At 44.8% G+C, this 17911-nt stretch overlaps 1 protein-coding gene across 2 annotated transcripts in view; it reads left to right on the top strand.

Annotated features, from left to right (window-relative positions):
• The window catches only part of LOC306881303 (myomegalin), a 115958-nt gene that overhangs the window by 96048 nt on the left and 1999 nt on the right, over positions 1 to 17911 (top strand). The window contains exons 25-42 of one of the 2 annotated variants that reach the window (XM_079435322.1): positions 77 to 314; positions 2380 to 2496; positions 3139 to 3377; positions 3709 to 3908; positions 4603 to 4838; positions 4945 to 4999; positions 5078 to 5313; positions 6749 to 6949; positions 7093 to 7224; positions 8297 to 8413; positions 8747 to 8936; positions 9071 to 9195; positions 9535 to 9753; positions 15234 to 15320; positions 15684 to 15889; positions 15963 to 16106; positions 16194 to 16332; positions 17183 to 17229. In XM_079435322.1, the coding sequence (XP_079291448.1) occupies positions 77 to 314; positions 2380 to 2496; positions 3139 to 3377; positions 3709 to 3908; positions 4603 to 4838; positions 4945 to 4999; positions 5078 to 5313; positions 6749 to 6949; positions 7093 to 7224; positions 8297 to 8413; positions 8747 to 8936; positions 9071 to 9195; positions 9535 to 9753; positions 15234 to 15320; positions 15684 to 15889; positions 15963 to 16106; positions 16194 to 16332; positions 17183 to 17229 (2928 nt within the window). Of the gene's footprint in view, positions 1 to 76; positions 315 to 2379; positions 2497 to 3138; positions 3378 to 3708; positions 3909 to 4602; positions 4839 to 4944; positions 5000 to 5077; positions 5314 to 6748; positions 6950 to 7092; positions 7225 to 8296; positions 8414 to 8746; positions 8937 to 9070; positions 9196 to 9534; positions 9754 to 15233; positions 15321 to 15683; positions 15890 to 15962; positions 16107 to 16193; positions 16333 to 17182; positions 17230 to 17366; positions 17422 to 17911 lie in introns of both variants that reach the window. The other variant, XM_079435321.1, reaches the window with a different exon arrangement.

The following is a 17911-nucleotide window of genomic DNA, read 5'->3' as shown; positions in this document are numbered from 1 at the left end:
GTACAGACTATAATACTAAAGCGTTCAGGTAAGAACAGTGGGTTTGTGAAGGATTCGGTGTTTGTTTTTTGATCAGGATGTAGGAATGGAGCGGGAGGTCGAAGGGGACAGCGGCGGTTCGAGCGCAGGAGGGGGTGGAGCCATCGGCTTCTGGCAGCACGTGGAGGCGGGGCTCCGGGAGCAGGCGGAGCGTCTCCGTAGCGACCTCGCTGTGAGTCGTCAGGAGAGCCGCGAGCTGCAGGAGAGACTGATGGTGTCAGAGGCAACGGTGCAAGCGCAGGCAGAACAACTGAAAGACTACAGAGAGCTGCTGAGTGAGGAGACACACGCATACAGAGAGAGACACATTTACATACTCACACACACAAACATACACACACACACACAGAGAGAGAGAGACATTTACACACTCTTTCACACACCTAAACACACACACGTCAAGTCACCATTATTTATATAGCACTTTTTACAATGCATATTGTGTTAAAGCAGCTTTACAGTATTAAACAGGGAAATAGTGTGTCGAAATAGTGTTCCATTCTCCTCTGGCCAGACGAGACCAGCAGTTTAATTCTAGGCTGCAGCAGAGTCAGATTGTGCAGAGGACCCATCTGGTTCCCAAGGTCGTGTCCTGATGGCCGTCTAGGAAGCAAGGTCTTTGGAGGAGATCTGTCTCTGGGGCTCATCTAGTTGTCCTGATCTCCACTGACTTTCAGGGCTGTAGAGGTCGTCTCTGGGTCCTGATCCACCATCTGATCTGGATACAGTCTGGATCTGGGTGGCTACGGTGATCTCGGAATAAGAAAGAAACAGAGTAATATTAGCATAGATGCAATTCTTCTAACGATGTAACAAGTAAATCAGGTGTTTTGGGAAGTGTTCCTGGTTCCGGTTGACCTAATTAATGCAGCCTAACAATCCTTTAACGGATCTGAATAATAGAAATGTGTTAGTATGTTATGTGTAAACCAGGTTAAAGAGATGGGTTTTTAATCTAGATTTAAACTGACAGTGTGTCTGCTTCCCGAACAGTGTTAGGTAGATTGTTCCAGAGTTTGGGCGCTAAATAGGAAAACAATATCCCACCCGCAGTTGATTTTGATATTCTAGGTATTATCAAATGGCCAGAGTTTTGAGATTGCAGTCGACGTGAAGGACTATAATGCGATAAAAGCTCGCTCAAGTACTGAGGTGCTAAACCATTCAGGGCTTTATAAGTAATTAGCAAGATCTTAAAATGTATACAATGTTTAATAGGGAGCCAGTGCACTGTTGACAGAACCGGGCTAATGTGGTCATACTTCCTGGTTCTAGTATGAACTCTAGCTGCTGCATTTTGAACCAGCTGGAGTTTGGTTATTAAACGTGCAGAGCAACCACCCAATAAAGCATTACAATAATCTAGCCTCGAGGTCATGAACGCATGGATTAACGTTTATGCATTTGACATTGAGAGCATAGGATGTAATTTAGATATTTTTGAGATGAAAAAATGCGGTTTTACAAATATTAGAAACGTGGCTATCGAAGGAAAGATTGCTATCAAATAGCACACCTAGGTTCCTAACTGATGACAAAGAATTTACAGATTAGCCATTGAGTGTTAGACAGTGTTCTAGGTTATTACATGCAGAGGTTTTTAGTCCTATAATTAACACCTCTGTTTTTTCAGAATTTAGCAGTAAGAAATTTCTAGTCATCCAGTTTTTGATATCAACTATGCATTCCGTTAGTTTTGCAAATTGGTAAATTTCATCAGGTCGCAAAGAAATATAGAGCTGGGTATCATCAGCATAAGAGTGAAAGCTAACACCATGTTTCCTAATAATATCTCCCAAGGGTAACATGTAAAGTGTGAAAAATAACGGTCCATGTACTGAGCCTTGAGGTACTCCATACAGCTCTTGTGATCGATATGATACCTCTTCATTCACTGCTACAAATTGATGGCGGTCAGATAAGTACGATTTGAACCATGCTAATGCACTTTCACTACTGCCAACATAATTTTATAGTCTATTCAAAAGAATGTTGTGGTCGATAGTGTCAAACGCTAAGATCCAGTAGCACTAATAGAGAGATACAACCACAATAATAACGGATGATAAGAGCAGGTCATTTGTAACTCTAATGAGGGCAGTCTCAGTACAATGATACGGTCTAAATCCTGACTGGAAATCCTCACAGATACCATTTTTCTTTAAAAAGGAACAGTTGTGATGATACTACCTTTACTAGTATCTTTGACAGAAAATGGCGATTCGAGACACACAGACTTACACCATACTCACACACACACACACACACACACACACACACACACTCTCTCTATCACTCACTCACCCCTGTGATTTGTGCTGATGGTTCTGTGTTTGTCAGCTGAGAGTGCCGTGCAGCAGGACAGTAAACAGGTGCAGGTGGATCTTCAGGATCTGGGATACGAGACGAGCGGCCGCAGTGAGAATGAAGCTGAGAGAGATGACGCCAGCAGCCCCGGTACACACACTGGCGCACACACACACACACACACACGTTGGTTTTTGTTGTTTATGGGGACTCTCCATAGGCGTAATGGTTTTTATACTGAACAAACTGTGTGTGCTATTGCCCTACACCAACCCTACACCTAAACTTAGCCCTCACAGGAGACTTTGTGCATTTTTAGATTTTCAAAAAAACACCATTTAGTATGTTTTTTAAGCCTTTTGAATTACAGGGACATAGGCAGTGTCCTCATAAACCACCTTCATATTGTAATACCTCTGTCATACCCATGTCATTATACACATTTGTGTCCTCATAAACCACATAAACATGCACACACACCTGACACACACTGACAGTCATAAACACAGCAGCTCCAAACTAGTGCTTCTGTTTTCTGAAGGAATGAAAACCTTTTAAAAAGAGAAAAGTGGAACAATAAACATGAATGTGGGAAGGACTTTTGCTTAAATGACAGCAGCACTGGAGCTACGTGAACAGAAGCTGATGATCATGTGACCTCCCTGTACATAACACATCCAAATTTCTGATGCGGCGTTTCTCAGTCTCAAATGTTTTGCCCTTGATGAACATTCATGCGCTGATTGAAACAAGTGCCGCAGCTCAGCGCATGTTGTGTCCTTCTGTCATCAGAGTTTGATGAGCTGGAGACGGGCATCTCTCTCTCGGTTAGGTTGAGCAGACGCAGTGGTTGGAACGCAGACCGCGACAGAACGCCGACAGATGACCCGTCCTCGCTGAAGCGTCTGGTACAGGATCTGCGCTCGCAGCTCTCTCACTGCCACAAAGTGATCCGCGGCCTGCAGCTGCGCGACCGCTCACTCTCAAACACCTCCGACTACGCCTCCAGCCTGGAGCGCACGCCGCGCAAGGTAACGTGATGTTAGCACTGACTGTTAGTAACGTTACCACCGCTTCATGTGCAGAATCCCTTCAGACTGATCATATTATACTTTGATATGTCGCTCTCAAATACTCGGCTGTGATTGGCCAGTCATTCTGTGGTCAAAATCGGTAACGACACCAAACTTTATAATGAATTGATTTCCTGCAGAGCCGTGCTGATTTCATTTCTTTCTAATCACTCCTGTCTCTTACTTTGGTCTCTCCCTCAGATTAATAGTTCACGTTCATTCATGTATTCATTTGATGAAGAGCCGCAGAGGCTGGTCGTGTGACGATAAACTGTGTGTGACCCGACAGGTGAACTGGGCATTTCAGGTGAGCTCGGCTCACAGCGGTGTGGATGAGGACGAGGGCTGGCAGTCAGACGGGCCGCTCAGACCCAGCCGCGAGCTGCAGGAGCTGGTGAGCCGTGTGACACTGCTGGAGACGCAGATCAGGAGCTCCGCACATGAGGGAAAGAGCAGCCTGGAGGATGGGAAATGTGCCACCTGGCCCGGGTGAGGCCCTCTCTAGACATCCAACCTTGAATTTCCGCAGCGCTTTGTGCTATACAGATTGAGTCAAAGCAGCTTCACAGCAATAAACAAGAAAATAGCAATCAGTGATGCAAACTTCATCAAATATAACAAATTCCTTTTCAGCTGTCAAGCAGCTCTACAGAAGACAAGAGCATCATTATTCTGATCAGGGTTCGCTGCATAAACACAGTCACATATTAACTGTGTCTTAAGAACACATTTCATCAGCTAGCAGGTAGAGATAATCAGTCTTACATTTCAGATTTAGATTAGATCCATCTTCCTTTTTGTAATTTAATTTAAAAAAGTTATGACAAGGCTTGAAGAAAAAAATTAGATTAGACTATCTTTGTAAGTGTAGTCTTAAACCGGTCACACACCGGACGAGAAGCACTGTGCAGCACCACGTCTTTAAAATTCGAACACACACTTTTGAACAATGTCCTGAGTCGTTGCTGGCCGTTGCTGTGCGTACACTCGTAGAAAACAATGTGTTTGAATTTTAAAGACGTGGCGCTGCGCTTCTCATCTGGTGTGCGACCAGCTTTAGTAGTTTATGAAACCAGCCACAGTTCAGTTCAACTGCAACAGATGTGCTGGACATACAGCATATATTTCTGTGTTAAAAAAATCCAGCAAAGCACCAATTTTTTTCCTTTTCCTGTTTGTACAGGAAGTACAACACACTGATCCAGGCACAGGCACGAGAGCTGTCCCACCTGCGTCAGAAGATGCGAGAGGGCCGGGGCATCTGCCACATCCTTACACAGCACTTGAGTGACACGACCAAAGCCTTCGAGGAGCTGCTGCGCGCCAATGACATCGATTACTACATGGGCCAAAGCTTCCGGGAGCAGCTTTCCCAGAGTTCCTCACTTGCTCAGAGAGTCAGCACCAAGATCAGTGGACGTGAGTGTGTGTGTGCACACTCCTTACACACTATCGGATCCTTTCCTTAAGTGTCTGCTGGTTTGTAATATACAGTCCTTCACTAAATGTTTTCTTTGGTTGTCAGGTGATCGTTCAGAGCAGCAAGATGATAAAATGGGTCATGAGCTGCTCGCGCTGAGGTGAGCGTCTCCTCTGGAATATAATATGTAGAAGTTCACTTCACTTTATTAATGACAGGTGGTCGTGTTCTTCAATAGGCTGAGTAAGGAGCTCCAACACAAAGATCAAATCATCGAGTCTCTCCACACCCAGTTACAGCAGCGTCCGGACATGCCCTGCAGCAGCCACGCCCCCTCCGAGACAACAGACCAATCAGATTGCACCTCGTTTGTGTCTGACGAGAAAGGATCCACCAATGAGGACGTGGACCTCTGCTCAGATATGGACGCTGCCAGTGAGTTTCCACAGGAGGAGTCCCGACCCAAAGACAGAGGTGCGAAAGAGGTCCGACTTGTTTTTGTGAATTATGGGGACATCCCATAGGCGTAATGGTTTTTATACTGTACAAACCGTATTTTCAAAAGAAACAGAGGAAAGAAGGAGAAGAAAGAGTAAAGAGTAAAAGAGAAGAGTAGGCAAGAAAAGTAGGCACAAGGAATATATGTGCAGGAAAGTCACGTCCTTCCAAACTGGTATTACTACTTTCAAACAATAAATAATAAAATGTGCATAACATACATATTTTTGGAGAATACTACGATTATTAGTTATGAACACACATCAAACAAAATAAAAGATAAACATATATGAGTAACAGTAATTAGTAAATACTTGAATATGAATATCTGATGAGGATTAATATAAGAATCATAAATCAATAAATAAAAAATTAATACATGGATGTGAAAATCAAGGAAAATATAACGACATTGATCATTTGGATGCACCGTATGAGTGCATGTTGGAAATCTGGGATTATATTCATTTAAACATGAAAATGCACAAAGTTTTTGGATTTTTGAGAATTCAGAACAAAGAAACCTAACATTTATTGAGTGACTCAGATCAGATTTCTGATTCTGGAAAACATGATCATCAGGTTTTGTTCATGTAGCTGCAATGCTGCTGTCATTAAAACAAAAGACAAAATGGAACTAAAAATAAAATCTGTGAACTTCACAGTTTGTTTCTTTCTGATCTCAGACTGTTAATGCGGCTGTTGCTCCCAAAACTTCACAGTCTGTTTTACCCGAATGCTAATAAAGATGATCTCATTGCTGTGGTACTGCCGTCAGTCCAGTGTCTCCTCCTGCGACAGTATGTCATTGACACACATAGAGACACATACATCTGTGCTCCACCGTCTGCAGGTGTTTTCACTGGACTCTGGTCCAGCTCACAGCCTCTGATCCAAACCCAGAGCTGGCCTGCTCACTCTAACCCCATGACCTTTGCCCCCCTGACCTGCCATGACCCCGAGCGCAGTATCCTGACTGTCCCAGCACAGCGGAGGCCGCCCATGAGAAGTGAGCGCATGGCATGTTTGTCCCTGACTGACTAACAGCTGCAAACTCACAAACAGAAGCAACCAGGTTTCTGTTAAGCAGAGTTGAGGACATTAACATCCTAAGTCATTTATTTCAGCTGTATTATGCATCACAAACTCCGCTGTGCCATGATGTGAATGATCTACATTGTCTGGAAGCCCCTCATTTCAGCACAGGTTATAGATTTAGAGATTCTCTCATGAATTGTGTTGGAAAAGTGACTAGGCATTATTAATTTCTTCCTATTTATTATTATTTATTCATGACCTGGCAGACTCCTGTGGTATGAGCAGAAGTGAATGTTTTCACCTGATAGAAACCATCAGTTTAGAGACTGAAGTGTGTCCTGAAGTGAATTTCTGCTTCGCTCTTCTCCAACAGCTCTCAGCGCTCCTCATTCGCTCTCCAGCTATCAGCTGACCGCGCATTCCATCGATTACACGTCTGTATCCCATCATGCACTGGGAAACAGTGGAGGCCCATCTGTGCAAACTGATGCATTGTGGGACATGGAGAATATGATTCAGCCAATTAGAGGTTTTGATGGTTCATCTTATTATCAGTCTGGCAACAGCCAATCAGGTGTGTGTGTGTGTGTGTGTGTGTGTGTGTGTGTGTTACTCTCCAGCCGCTCAATTAGCAATAAAAACAAAATTAAATAAACAAACTGAGAAACAACATGATATTCATATTCAGTTGCTGTAAATATAATGTGATGCTGACAGGTGTCGACATGATCGAGGAGCATCTGAGAGAAATCCGATCTCTGCGTCAGCGCCTGGAAGATTCCATCAGAACCAACGAGAGACTGAGACAGCAGTTAGACGGACGTCTGGCCACAGCGGCGAGAGACACCGGTGTGTGAGTGTGTGAGATCATTTAGATGAATCAACAAGCTCACATTGATGCTGTTGATCTGTGATTGGACTGCAGACCATCACATAACCAGTGTTGGGGAAAGTTACTTTTAAAAGTAATGCATTACAATATTGCGTTACTCCCTAAAAAAGTAACTAATTACGTTACTTAGCTACTTTTTATGGAAAGAACTTTTTAAATATGAGCAGGGTTTGATTGTTTTTAATACAAGAAGTTCTAATCATAGCAAATGTAAAAGCCATTTCACACCAAAAAGTGTAATGAATAAACCTCAGGCTGAAGGAAAAGTAAATTCACGTCTGTACAGTAGAACGCAGGAGAAGGTTCAACACTCTTCAGCAATAAAAAAAACAATGAAGCACAATTGTTAGTTTATCTAAATTAATTTTTGCTTATTAGTATGGTTTGAACTGGATCATCAAAGGTCAGCAGCAAAGACATTGGTTAATAAAATGGGATTAAATACATTTGTGTTTAACATTTAATTATTGCAGGTTTGCGTCATATTGTGAGTTTGCATTTCACTGTTTTAATTCATTTTGATGAATACTAAATCAGTTTTTTGCGAGTGGGATGAATTTAATGCACATTCGCATTTAGTCTAGAACTACAGTAACAGCATGTTCACACAGTGCACTGACAGTCAACAAATGGGAAAAAAGTAACTCAGATATTTTCTTGTAAATTAAAAAGTAATGCTTTACTAGTTAATTGAAAAAAGTAATATTACGTAACTCGCGTTAATTGTAATGCGTTACCCCCAACACTGCACATGACTGATATTCAGAACAACAGAATAATTGTGTGTCATTTTGTTTTTATACAACTGTTCAATAAACTCAGTAAACAATTGTTCGCAATCATCCAGTAAATCTGTGTTCACTCATGATGGCTGATCTCTGAGCTGCTGTATACAAATAATAAAGTTTGAGTTTAATTTGCTTTATGCAGTGTTTAAATTGAGTATGTGTGCTTGTGTAAACATGTGAGAACCATTTCAAACATAAAACAAAGGCTCATTGCTGGTGTGTGTGTGTGTGTGTTTGACAGTGGCTCCAACCAACATCTTTATCCAGAGTCATGATGCAGTCAGTCAACTGACCAATGAAGTCAGAGCGTTAAAGGAGGAAAATCTGGCACTACAGTCAAGGTTACAAGCCAGCAGAGGTACAAACACACGCACACACACAAACAGATGAATGGCTCAGATAAGTGCTAAATGCATACTGTTGTTGTGCCTCCAGGAACAGGAACTGTTTAGCTTTTCTTTTACCCAGCCCAGCAATCTGCAGATCACGTAGACATAATTTGTGGACAATATTTGCCAAACATAAGTGCTACAGATCACATGCATTTAATGTCTCTGCTAAAAGCAGATATTTCAGCAAAACACACTCATTAATTCACATGAATCATATTACAGTCTTGTGTTTTTGCAGAATGAGCATCACTGTCTCTAAGAATCTGGAGAGTTAATAATTTGACGTTTGTGTGATGCAGACTGCAGTGAAGAGGCGGAGCAGCTCCGGGAGGCGGTGCTGTCTGGGCGTGTCCGTCTGCAGCAGGCGGAGTTAGAGGCGGGGCAATGGAAGGAGGAGTTGAGGAGGCTGCAGACACACAACTGTGAACAAAGCCAACAAATCCAACAACTGCGACAGGACAGACAAAACAGTCAGGAGAACAACAACAGGTCAGAGAAACTATGTGAGCACTTAGAAAGAGCAGCTCCGTGTGAAGAAAGCAGTTTCTGCTCATTGTGATCTGTTTCTTACTGATAAGTGTGACACGTGAATGAAGGCTGTGTAACCGCTGATCTGTGTTCAGACTGCAGCACGAGGTGACTTTACTCCAGCAGCAGTTAGCAGAGAGCAGACAGCTGCTACACTCCCTACAGAGTGAACTACAGCTGTACGACCGCGTGTGTGGCGTGAGAAAGAGCGCCGCTGCAGGTGAGATGCTGTGAACAATACTGGAATGGTCCACACACATCCAAAATAAAAAGATTCTGCCATGGTTTATTTACTCTCATGTTGCTGCGAACCTGTCCGAGTTTCTTTTTTCCTGTGAAACGCAACAGATGTATGTAAAAGAGCCTTCACTGCTGCTCACTGGTGTGATTTGCTGCAGTGCATTATCTATCATAAGAAGTGTGAATATATGCTCGAGTGATGTTGAATATTGAGCACTAGACAAAGGACAGTTTCCAGTTACTCCAAACAAATCACGTATAGATTTTATCATCCAGTCGGTGCATTGAGCCTCTCTCTCTCTGTTGGCTGCTGATTTAGGGTTGATATGTGGCGTGCGCTGCCCGGCGGTGGAGCTCGGGGAGCTGCTGGTGGAAGTGCGGGCTCTAAGGGCCCAGCTGGAGCACAGTGTACAGGAGAACAGTGCTCTACGAGCTCTGCTGCAGAAACAGCTGGATCATTGCATCGATCAGCGCTCGTCGCCCATCATCCCGGCCAGTTCGCTGCGAGACGTGCTTTACCGCCGACAGCTTCTGCACGGTAACGTCTGCACCTGTCGATTTCACATTGACTGTTCTGCATGTGATTTATAGGGTGGCCATATGTGCCAATTTATTTGGGACACGTCCTGGCCAGGATTTTTATATTGCCTGAAACATGCAAAGTAGTTTGACCAATAAAGTCTCAGGTTACGTATGTAACCATAGTTCCCTGAGTAGGGAAAGAGACACTGCGTCCTCTAGGGGTCGCTATGGGGAACACCGTCAGCGTGACCCGTGTCTGAAGCATACATACAAAAACACCACATGTTGGCCGGCGACAGCCTATGACGTCACTATTGGCGCGACCACAGTATAAAGGTGCGCTGGGAAAATACATCATCCACTTCTTCGTCTGAAGCTTGCATCCGAAGCATGGCACAAAGCCTAGAGGATGCAGTGTCTCGTTCCCTACTCAGGGAACCATGGTTACATACGAAACCTGAGATGTTCCCTTTGGAGGGAACTTCGAACTGCATCCTCTAGGGGTCGCTATGGGGAATGGAATGGCCACGCCACCATGCTGAGGGGAGTGCAAGCCAAGCACAAAAGGGGAGCACTAAGTATCATCTCTACCGGGTTAAGGGAGTTGCCCCTGGGACGGTTAGACAGCTGTCAGTGACATTATCCCCTACGGCCAAAGACCAGAGCTGCATACCCTAAAAGCTTACCTGTTAAGGGCCGGGACTCCCGGACCCAGGGTAGAGCTCAAAGGTTTAGAATCATAAGGAAATATTCCTTTAAGGGGATACGGCCAAGTGCCTAGGATAGTAGCTAGGTCCTGGCCTGTCACCCAGGGGCTACCGCTTGCTCTGCACGAGCTCCCTGAGGGAACTGTCTCAACAGACCCTCGGTAGCACCCCACTTTTCAAGCCCAGAAATATTGGGAGAAATAGGTAGAGTGGGGCCCAAGGTGAAACCGGGGCCTGACCAACTCAAAGAAAGGACACGAAGCCTCAGCGCGTAACCCCTACCGTACAGGTTTTTAGAAAGAATTCAAAAACACTTGATGTGCGATCTTACCACAACGTGGCTTTAAGAAAGTGCACAGAGACTAGCGTGCACACTTACCATAACATGGATTTTAAACACCAGAAACAACGGGAGAAATGGGTAGAGTGGGGCCCAAGGCGAAACCGGGGCCTAACCAACCCAAAGAAAGGGCACGAAGCTGCAGCGCGTAACCCATACCGTACAGGATTTTAGAAAGAACGCAATACACTTGATGTGCGATCTTAACACAACGTGGCTTTCAGAAAGTGCACAGAGACTAGCGTGCACACTTACCATAACATGGATTGGTAAACACCATTCTAGGAAGCAAAGCGAGCAACTTAAGAGGGAGGCAAGGCAAGGCAAGGCAAGTTTATTTATATAGCACATTTCATACACAGTGGTAATTCAAAGTGCTTTTACATAAAAGAAAGTGAAATAGACATTCAAATCAATAAAAACATGGAAATAAAAATAATAAAAACAAGGAATTTTAAAATGATATAGAAAATTATTTAAAATAAATTTAAAGAAAATGATTAAACCTAAAATGTATTGCAGTCAGTTCGGACATATAGCACAGTGCTCATTCAACAAATGCACAGTTAAACAGATGAGTTTTGAGTCTTGATTTAAATGTGGCTAATGTTTTAGCACATCTGATCTCTTCTGGAAGCTGGTTCCAACTGTGGGTGGCATAATAGCTAAAAGCAGACTCCCCTTGTTTTGTGTGAACCCTTGGTATTTCTAACTGACTCGATCCTAATGATCTGAGTGGTCTGTTCGGTTTATATTCAGTGAGCATATCAGCAATATATTTAGGTCCTAGGCCATTGAGTGACTTATAAACGAGTAAAAGTACTTTAAAATCAATCCTAAATGTAACTGGCAGAGAGTCGAGTCAAGTCAAGTCACCTTTATTTATATAGCACTTTTAACAGTTCAGATTGTGTCAAAGCACTTAACAGTATCAACGTGGAGGATAGAGTGTCAGTAATGTATAAAAATAAGATTAAACACTCAATTTTCAGTTAAGGCATTTCATTATTGAGTTCAGAGATCTCATTGTCTAGATCATTGTCTAGATGTCAGAGAGAGGCCTAACAACCTGATGTTGCTGACTCACAGAGCTCTGGGGAGTGGAGAACTGAACTCTTAGGATGAGAGGGAAACTCCAACGCTCAGGGAGGGTTAGCGTGCTCGTAAGAGACCCTCGGAGTGAGGGAAGCACTGCCGAACACACCATGAGATCAGCCTAAGTGGAAGGGGGCGGAGAAAGGGCCTGACTCGTTGGCATGACTGCACGGTGGATCCCACAGAGCAGAGAATCCAATTCTCAGGACTCAGATGCTCGGAAGGGAGCAGCATGCTCATAGGTGACCCTCTATGGTGAGGGGAGCAATGCTAGCTCAACCAACAAGCAGAGCGACCTAACAGGGAGGCATAAAGAGGCCTAATAACCCGAGGCTGCTGAATGACAGAGCTCTGGAGAGCGGAGAACCCAACTCTCAGCATGAGAGGGAACTCAGGCGCTCAGAAGGGAGCGGCATGCTCATAGGTGACCCTCTATAGTGAGGGGAGCAATGCTAGCTCGACCAACAAGGAGAGCAACCTACAGCAACAGTGTTGCTGATGTCACTAACAGTTGTTTTAGGGTCTTTCTTTACAGCTGTCACAATGTTTCTGTCATCAACTGCAGATGTTTTCCTTGATCTACCTGTTTGAGGTGTGTTACTTAGTACACCAGTGGTTTCTTTCTTCCTCAGGAGAGTCCAAATGGTTGTACTTGCTATTGTCAGTGTTTGTGCAATGGTTTGATTGATTTTTCATCTTCTCTCAGCTTTACAATTGCTCGTTTTTCACCCATAGACACCTCTCTGGTTTTCATGTTGGTTACACATCTAACTAACTATAAATGCAGTCTGCACGGATCTGAAACTGAGCACAGACATTCAGTCCTATTTATTGTTTGAATAATCAATTAATAGGACACACCAGGGCAACAAAACACACCTGTCAGTCACATGTTCCAATACTTTTGGTAACATGTAAAATGGGTGGGTTCAAACTAAAGGTTCTATCTTCTAAGTTGTGTATCAGATCCAGATGAAAATACCTGTAAATAAAAGCTGAAATGTTAATCTCTCATTTCATATTCATCTTTTGATGTCAAACCCAAATGTTTACAGTCTATAGCAAAAATAAAGGAATTGGCCTTACTGTTCCAATACTTTTGGAGGGCACTGTAGACATCCTCAGATAGCCATGCACCTAGGAAGGTTACCAGAAACTGAAGTAAAAAGACCTGCAGGTCCTGGAATTGCAGTGCTGGAGACCTGATGACCAAGGAGGCTCCCACAGAAACCCACGACTGGGCCACACGATCCAGGGGTATGAGGCCGGGAACAGGGCTCTCATGCTAGCCTGGATCTAGTATTGATGATTGAGATCATCATTGCACAGAGTCGAAGGCAAGTTATAAAAACTTGCATGAGATCAGTCCCGGAGCTGTGAAGTCCAAAGAGCTTTGGGTCTGGACCATCAGTAAGGTAGTTTCTGTGAAACATAGAACTAACCAAAACATCATAAGTCCAGCATAGAGACTTCAAGTCTTACTCTGGTCCGGGACGAGAGTGTTGAGAACGCCTCGTCTGGATCACCTCCCTCAGGTCTTGCCTACCTCTCTTTGACCCGCGCCTCCCTCTAGCCCTACCCGCAGGCGGGGGAGGGGCACGAGTCGCGACACTAGCCTTCTGTGCCTGCTTAGTGGAGAGCCAAATCCGTGGTGCGGCACAGCTCAGCTACCTCATCAGGTGACAAGCCCTGTCCCTTATCCCTGTCTTTCAGCAGATCAGCCTGGTATGCCTGAAGCACCGCCATCGTGTGCAACGAAGCGACAGCCTGACCTGCTGCTGCGTATGCCCTGCCATTTAAGCTATATGTTTCCTGAAGGGGCTTAGATGGCAAGGAGGGAGCCTTGAGAGAGGATGTCTCGCCCATAGAGAGATAGCTGGCTAGCGTCTCTTTTACAGGGGGCATCCGCTCATAACCGCTTTCACGCATCCCCTCAATGTTAGCATAACTAGTATGCTGGAACCTATGAAGGCGAGATGAAAACGGATTTTTCCATTCCCTCTCAACCTCCGCATGGAGATCAGGAAGAAAAGAAAGGCTCACTCGAGCTGGGGGGCTATGGCCAGAAAGATAACGCTCATCGAGATGACCCCGCGGCGCCACCATATTGGCCCACTTCGACGGCAAGTCAAGCCTCGCCGTGGTGCGTTCCATAACCTCCAACAACTCTTCATACGCAGGGCAGGAGGATTGAGATGGCTCAGTCTAAACTTCATTGCCCTTCGACATCTCAGGCATAACCCAGCAGAGCACTAGCTGCTGGATCAGATGATGTCAGAGAGATCGCATCATCATCATCCAGCAACTCACTCTCGTTCGCGGCCGATGAGCGTGAGAAGGAAAGCCCCCTCTCTAAGTCATCAGCCAGATCCGTCTACAAGCCCCACGAGCTCATTCTCCCCCATGCCTCGGCAACAGTGGGTCTAGAACCGCGGGAAGCAGATGGCTGCCCCTCCTTCCTTGAAAAGAGAGACAGACGGGAGCGGAGCTTTCTCATAGAAAAAAGCTCACAGTGCGCGCAGATTGCCCCCTTGAGGACATCGCGTGCGTGCTCCTCGCCCAAACAAAAGACGCAAAGATTGTGTGTGTCGTCAGGTGTCAAATAACGAGGACATGGATGCACACATCTCTTAAACGCCTTGCTAGTGCTCGCCATGGTAACAGTAGAAAAACGTTCTTACCAGTAGAATGCACGCTTCAAACAAAACAGTCACTGAAGACGAAGAAGAGGATGACGTATTTTCCCGGCACCCCTTTATACTGTGGTCACGCCGGTAGTGACGTCATAGGCTGTCGCCGGCCAACATGTGGTGCTGTGGTCCCATAGCGACCCCTAGAGGACGCAGTTCGAAGTTCCCTCGAAAGGGAACATGCAGGTATTATACATAATCGACCAATCGTGAGAATCGTGACCAATCGTGAGAATCAAGACTTGAAGCGTCGCTGTGCACCGATCATTGTATGACACCACAGTTCCGCAATTAATAACTAATTAAACACACCTGATCCAGCTAATCAAGTCCTTCAGACTTATTTGAAAACTACATGTTTTGTGTGTTGGAGCAGGGTTGGAACTAAACTCTGCAGGGCTGTGACCCTCCAGGAACTGAGTTTGACACCCCTGTTTTAGGCAATATAGATATCCTGGCAAGGACGCGTCCGGTAAAAATGACCCCTATGGTCACCCTAGTGATTTAACAGCTAGAAAACATGACACTCATGTGTGAGGTGTTGGCATGTGCCCTGAGAATCTGCTTGAACATGATGAGCATTACCTGCAGTTTTCCAGTGCTGTTGTTTGTGAATGGATGTGATGGTTTTGTGACATACTAACCACTCTGCCGTGCTCCACAGACCCGTCTCCTTCTCCTCCTGTCAGAGACGTGGGGCCGCTGTATTCGCCGTACTCAGAGATGGAGATGAGTGCTGTGAACACTAACGGTGTGTGCTAACATCCGCTGCAGCTGGGATGCTCTCATTACTCTTTCATTGTGTCTGAAATGCAGGCCTATCAAGTAGTTTGAATTGGAATTTAAGTCATTATTGTTTATATTATAAATTTTCTGCTGTGTAACAGTAAATTAAACCTACTATTAGACTCGGCTACTCGCTTCATTGAGAACCTGAGCTTGTTTGTCTTGCACAAGTTTAACAGTTCTGGCAGCAGTTACAAATAAACTTTCCATCGACCTCCTGGAACCTGCTGAAGTACTTCTGATTGGGAAGTAGTTATTAGTGGTGCTGCTTGAGGAATGTTCAAGTAATTAGGTTGATGAGAAGGACTTAAAAGCGTCTTCTCTTCAGACTCACTGGAGCCTCATGCAGATCTGGAAGGAGAAGCTCCGGACGGCTCATTCGCCAACCGTAACGGGCGGCACGCCATCGGTCACGTAGACGACTACAGCGCGCTGCAGCAGCAGGTGATGGAGGGCCGGGCGCTGGTGCAGCGGATGGAGGCGGCGCTGCAGGCGAGTCTCGGATCAGCCCTGCTGGAGATCAGCGGAGGGAAGGTGATGTTCAGATGCGTGACATATCCGAGCACTTGTGCAAACGGCAGTAGTGTCATGTTTTTCGCTCTTACAGGCTCCAGGCGACAACACAGAGAAGACGCTGCTCTCCGACACCAAGACCTTGAGTCAGATTCTGGACGAGGCCGTCTCTCTGCTCAAGATGTTCTGGCGGGCGGCGCTTCCGAGTAGCGACGGCCCCGCTTATCTCATTCAGAGGGTTCGAACCACATTTATTGAGCCCTAAAAATCAAACACAGTGTTAATGTGAATGAACTGAGCTGAATGTGGTGTTGTTTCCTCTCAGGAGCAGTCGATGCGTGAGGAGATCCAGTCGCTGCGTTTGCGGATCGCCGAACAGGAGGAGGTTCTGCAGGGAACCATCCAGCGTCTGCGCTGCTCCAATCGAACCAAAGAAAGCATGGAGACCTTCATCGTCAACCAGCGTGAGTCCAAACATGAACAAACAGTGCTTTCTGTGGGGAAGTCGTGGCCTAATGGTTAGAGAGTCGGACTTGTAATCCAAAGGTTGCGGGTTCGAGTCTCGGGCCGGCAGGAATTGTAGGTGGGGGGAGTGAATGTCCAGCGCTCTCTCCACCCTCAATACCACGACTGAGGTGCCCTTGAGCAAGGCACCGAACCCCCAACTGCTCCCCGGGCGCCGCAGCATAATCCGGGTGTGTGTTCACGGTGTGTGTTTGTGTGTGTGTGTGCATTTGTTCACTACTCACTGCTGTGTGTGTGTGCACTTGGATGGGTTAAACGCAGAGCACCAATTTCGAGTATGGGTCACCATACTTGACAATACGTCACGACTTTACTTTTTTTACTTTTACTTTTACTTACTTTACTTTTCAGCCTAACAGCAGAATTCAGGCCAGTAATATACATTGAATAAAGTAATCAAATGTAAAATAAAACACTGCAAATTAGTCTTCACTGCGTGAATTAAACATCCCAAACACGACACATGACACCCAAAGTATACTTAGCTTTTTTCATTTCGCTCCGTCACAGAAAAACTGTATGGGGAACAGTGTGAGTTCTTACGTGGCTTAATGCCTTTGTAATAACAACTGCATTTGGGCTTGTAGAGAGGAACGAAAGCAAAAAACAAAAGGGTCTCACTATTTGAACAATAACCAGTCAGAAGCTCAGGACCACAGACGAGTCACTGATCACCTTTCATTTGTTTCAGTATTTTGAAGTTTGGACTTTTGGTGTTATATGTGGTTGGTTTGTTAATGTAATGATGTAATCAACATCTGAGCTTTAACAAACATGTTTGTCTTACAGTTTCCCGGACGCGAGATGTGCTGAAGAAAGCGCGAGCGAATCTCGAGGTAAGTGTTTGGTTTCACCTCAGATAAATTGTTCAGTGCTGTTTGTCTTGTGTTTGTCCCTCATCTTGAATCTCGACCTCCTTATTTCTTTCTTCTGCCTTTGCTCTATTTCTCTCATTTTCTCTGAGTGTTTCCAGAAGAACGAGCTCAGGATTTCCTCTCTAAGCTCCTTCTCTTCCTCTCTTTGCCATGGTAACGGTCTGGTTTGTGGTGTGTGTTTCAGCTCATGCTGCTTGTGCAGTCAGTGCTTGAGTACTTCCTTCTGTGAGATCAGTCATGTGACATCTGGGGTTGCTTGAGTGACTTATGATTTGTCCAATCACAAATGATTTATCACATCTCACTGACATCATAAAACACAACTAGTGATGCACCAAATTTTTTCCTGAAAATTTTTTTTAGTTTTAGTTTATTTAATAACACTCAAAATTAGTAGAAACATTTAAATGTGCACATAATGCAGTTTTTATTGTGGCTCTACTCCAATTGAATGACTTTCCTGAGGTAAATGTGATGTGAATCCAGCATCCACACATTTAACATGTAGTTTATCCACACTGTGTGCATGAAACAGACATTGACACACTCAAAAAGTGCCACTGAAGAAGCGCTAATTAAACATCAGCGTTTCGGACTTACAGAGCTGGTCGAATATTTTCAGTCATCAAGAACTTTGGTGCAT

This window comes from Barbus barbus (genome assembly GCF_936440315.1).
Source record: "Barbus barbus genome assembly, chromosome: 15".
NCBI lineage: Eukaryota > Metazoa > Chordata > Actinopteri > Cypriniformes > Cyprinidae > Barbus > Barbus barbus.
This window is presented reverse-complemented; position numbering and strand designations above follow the sequence as displayed.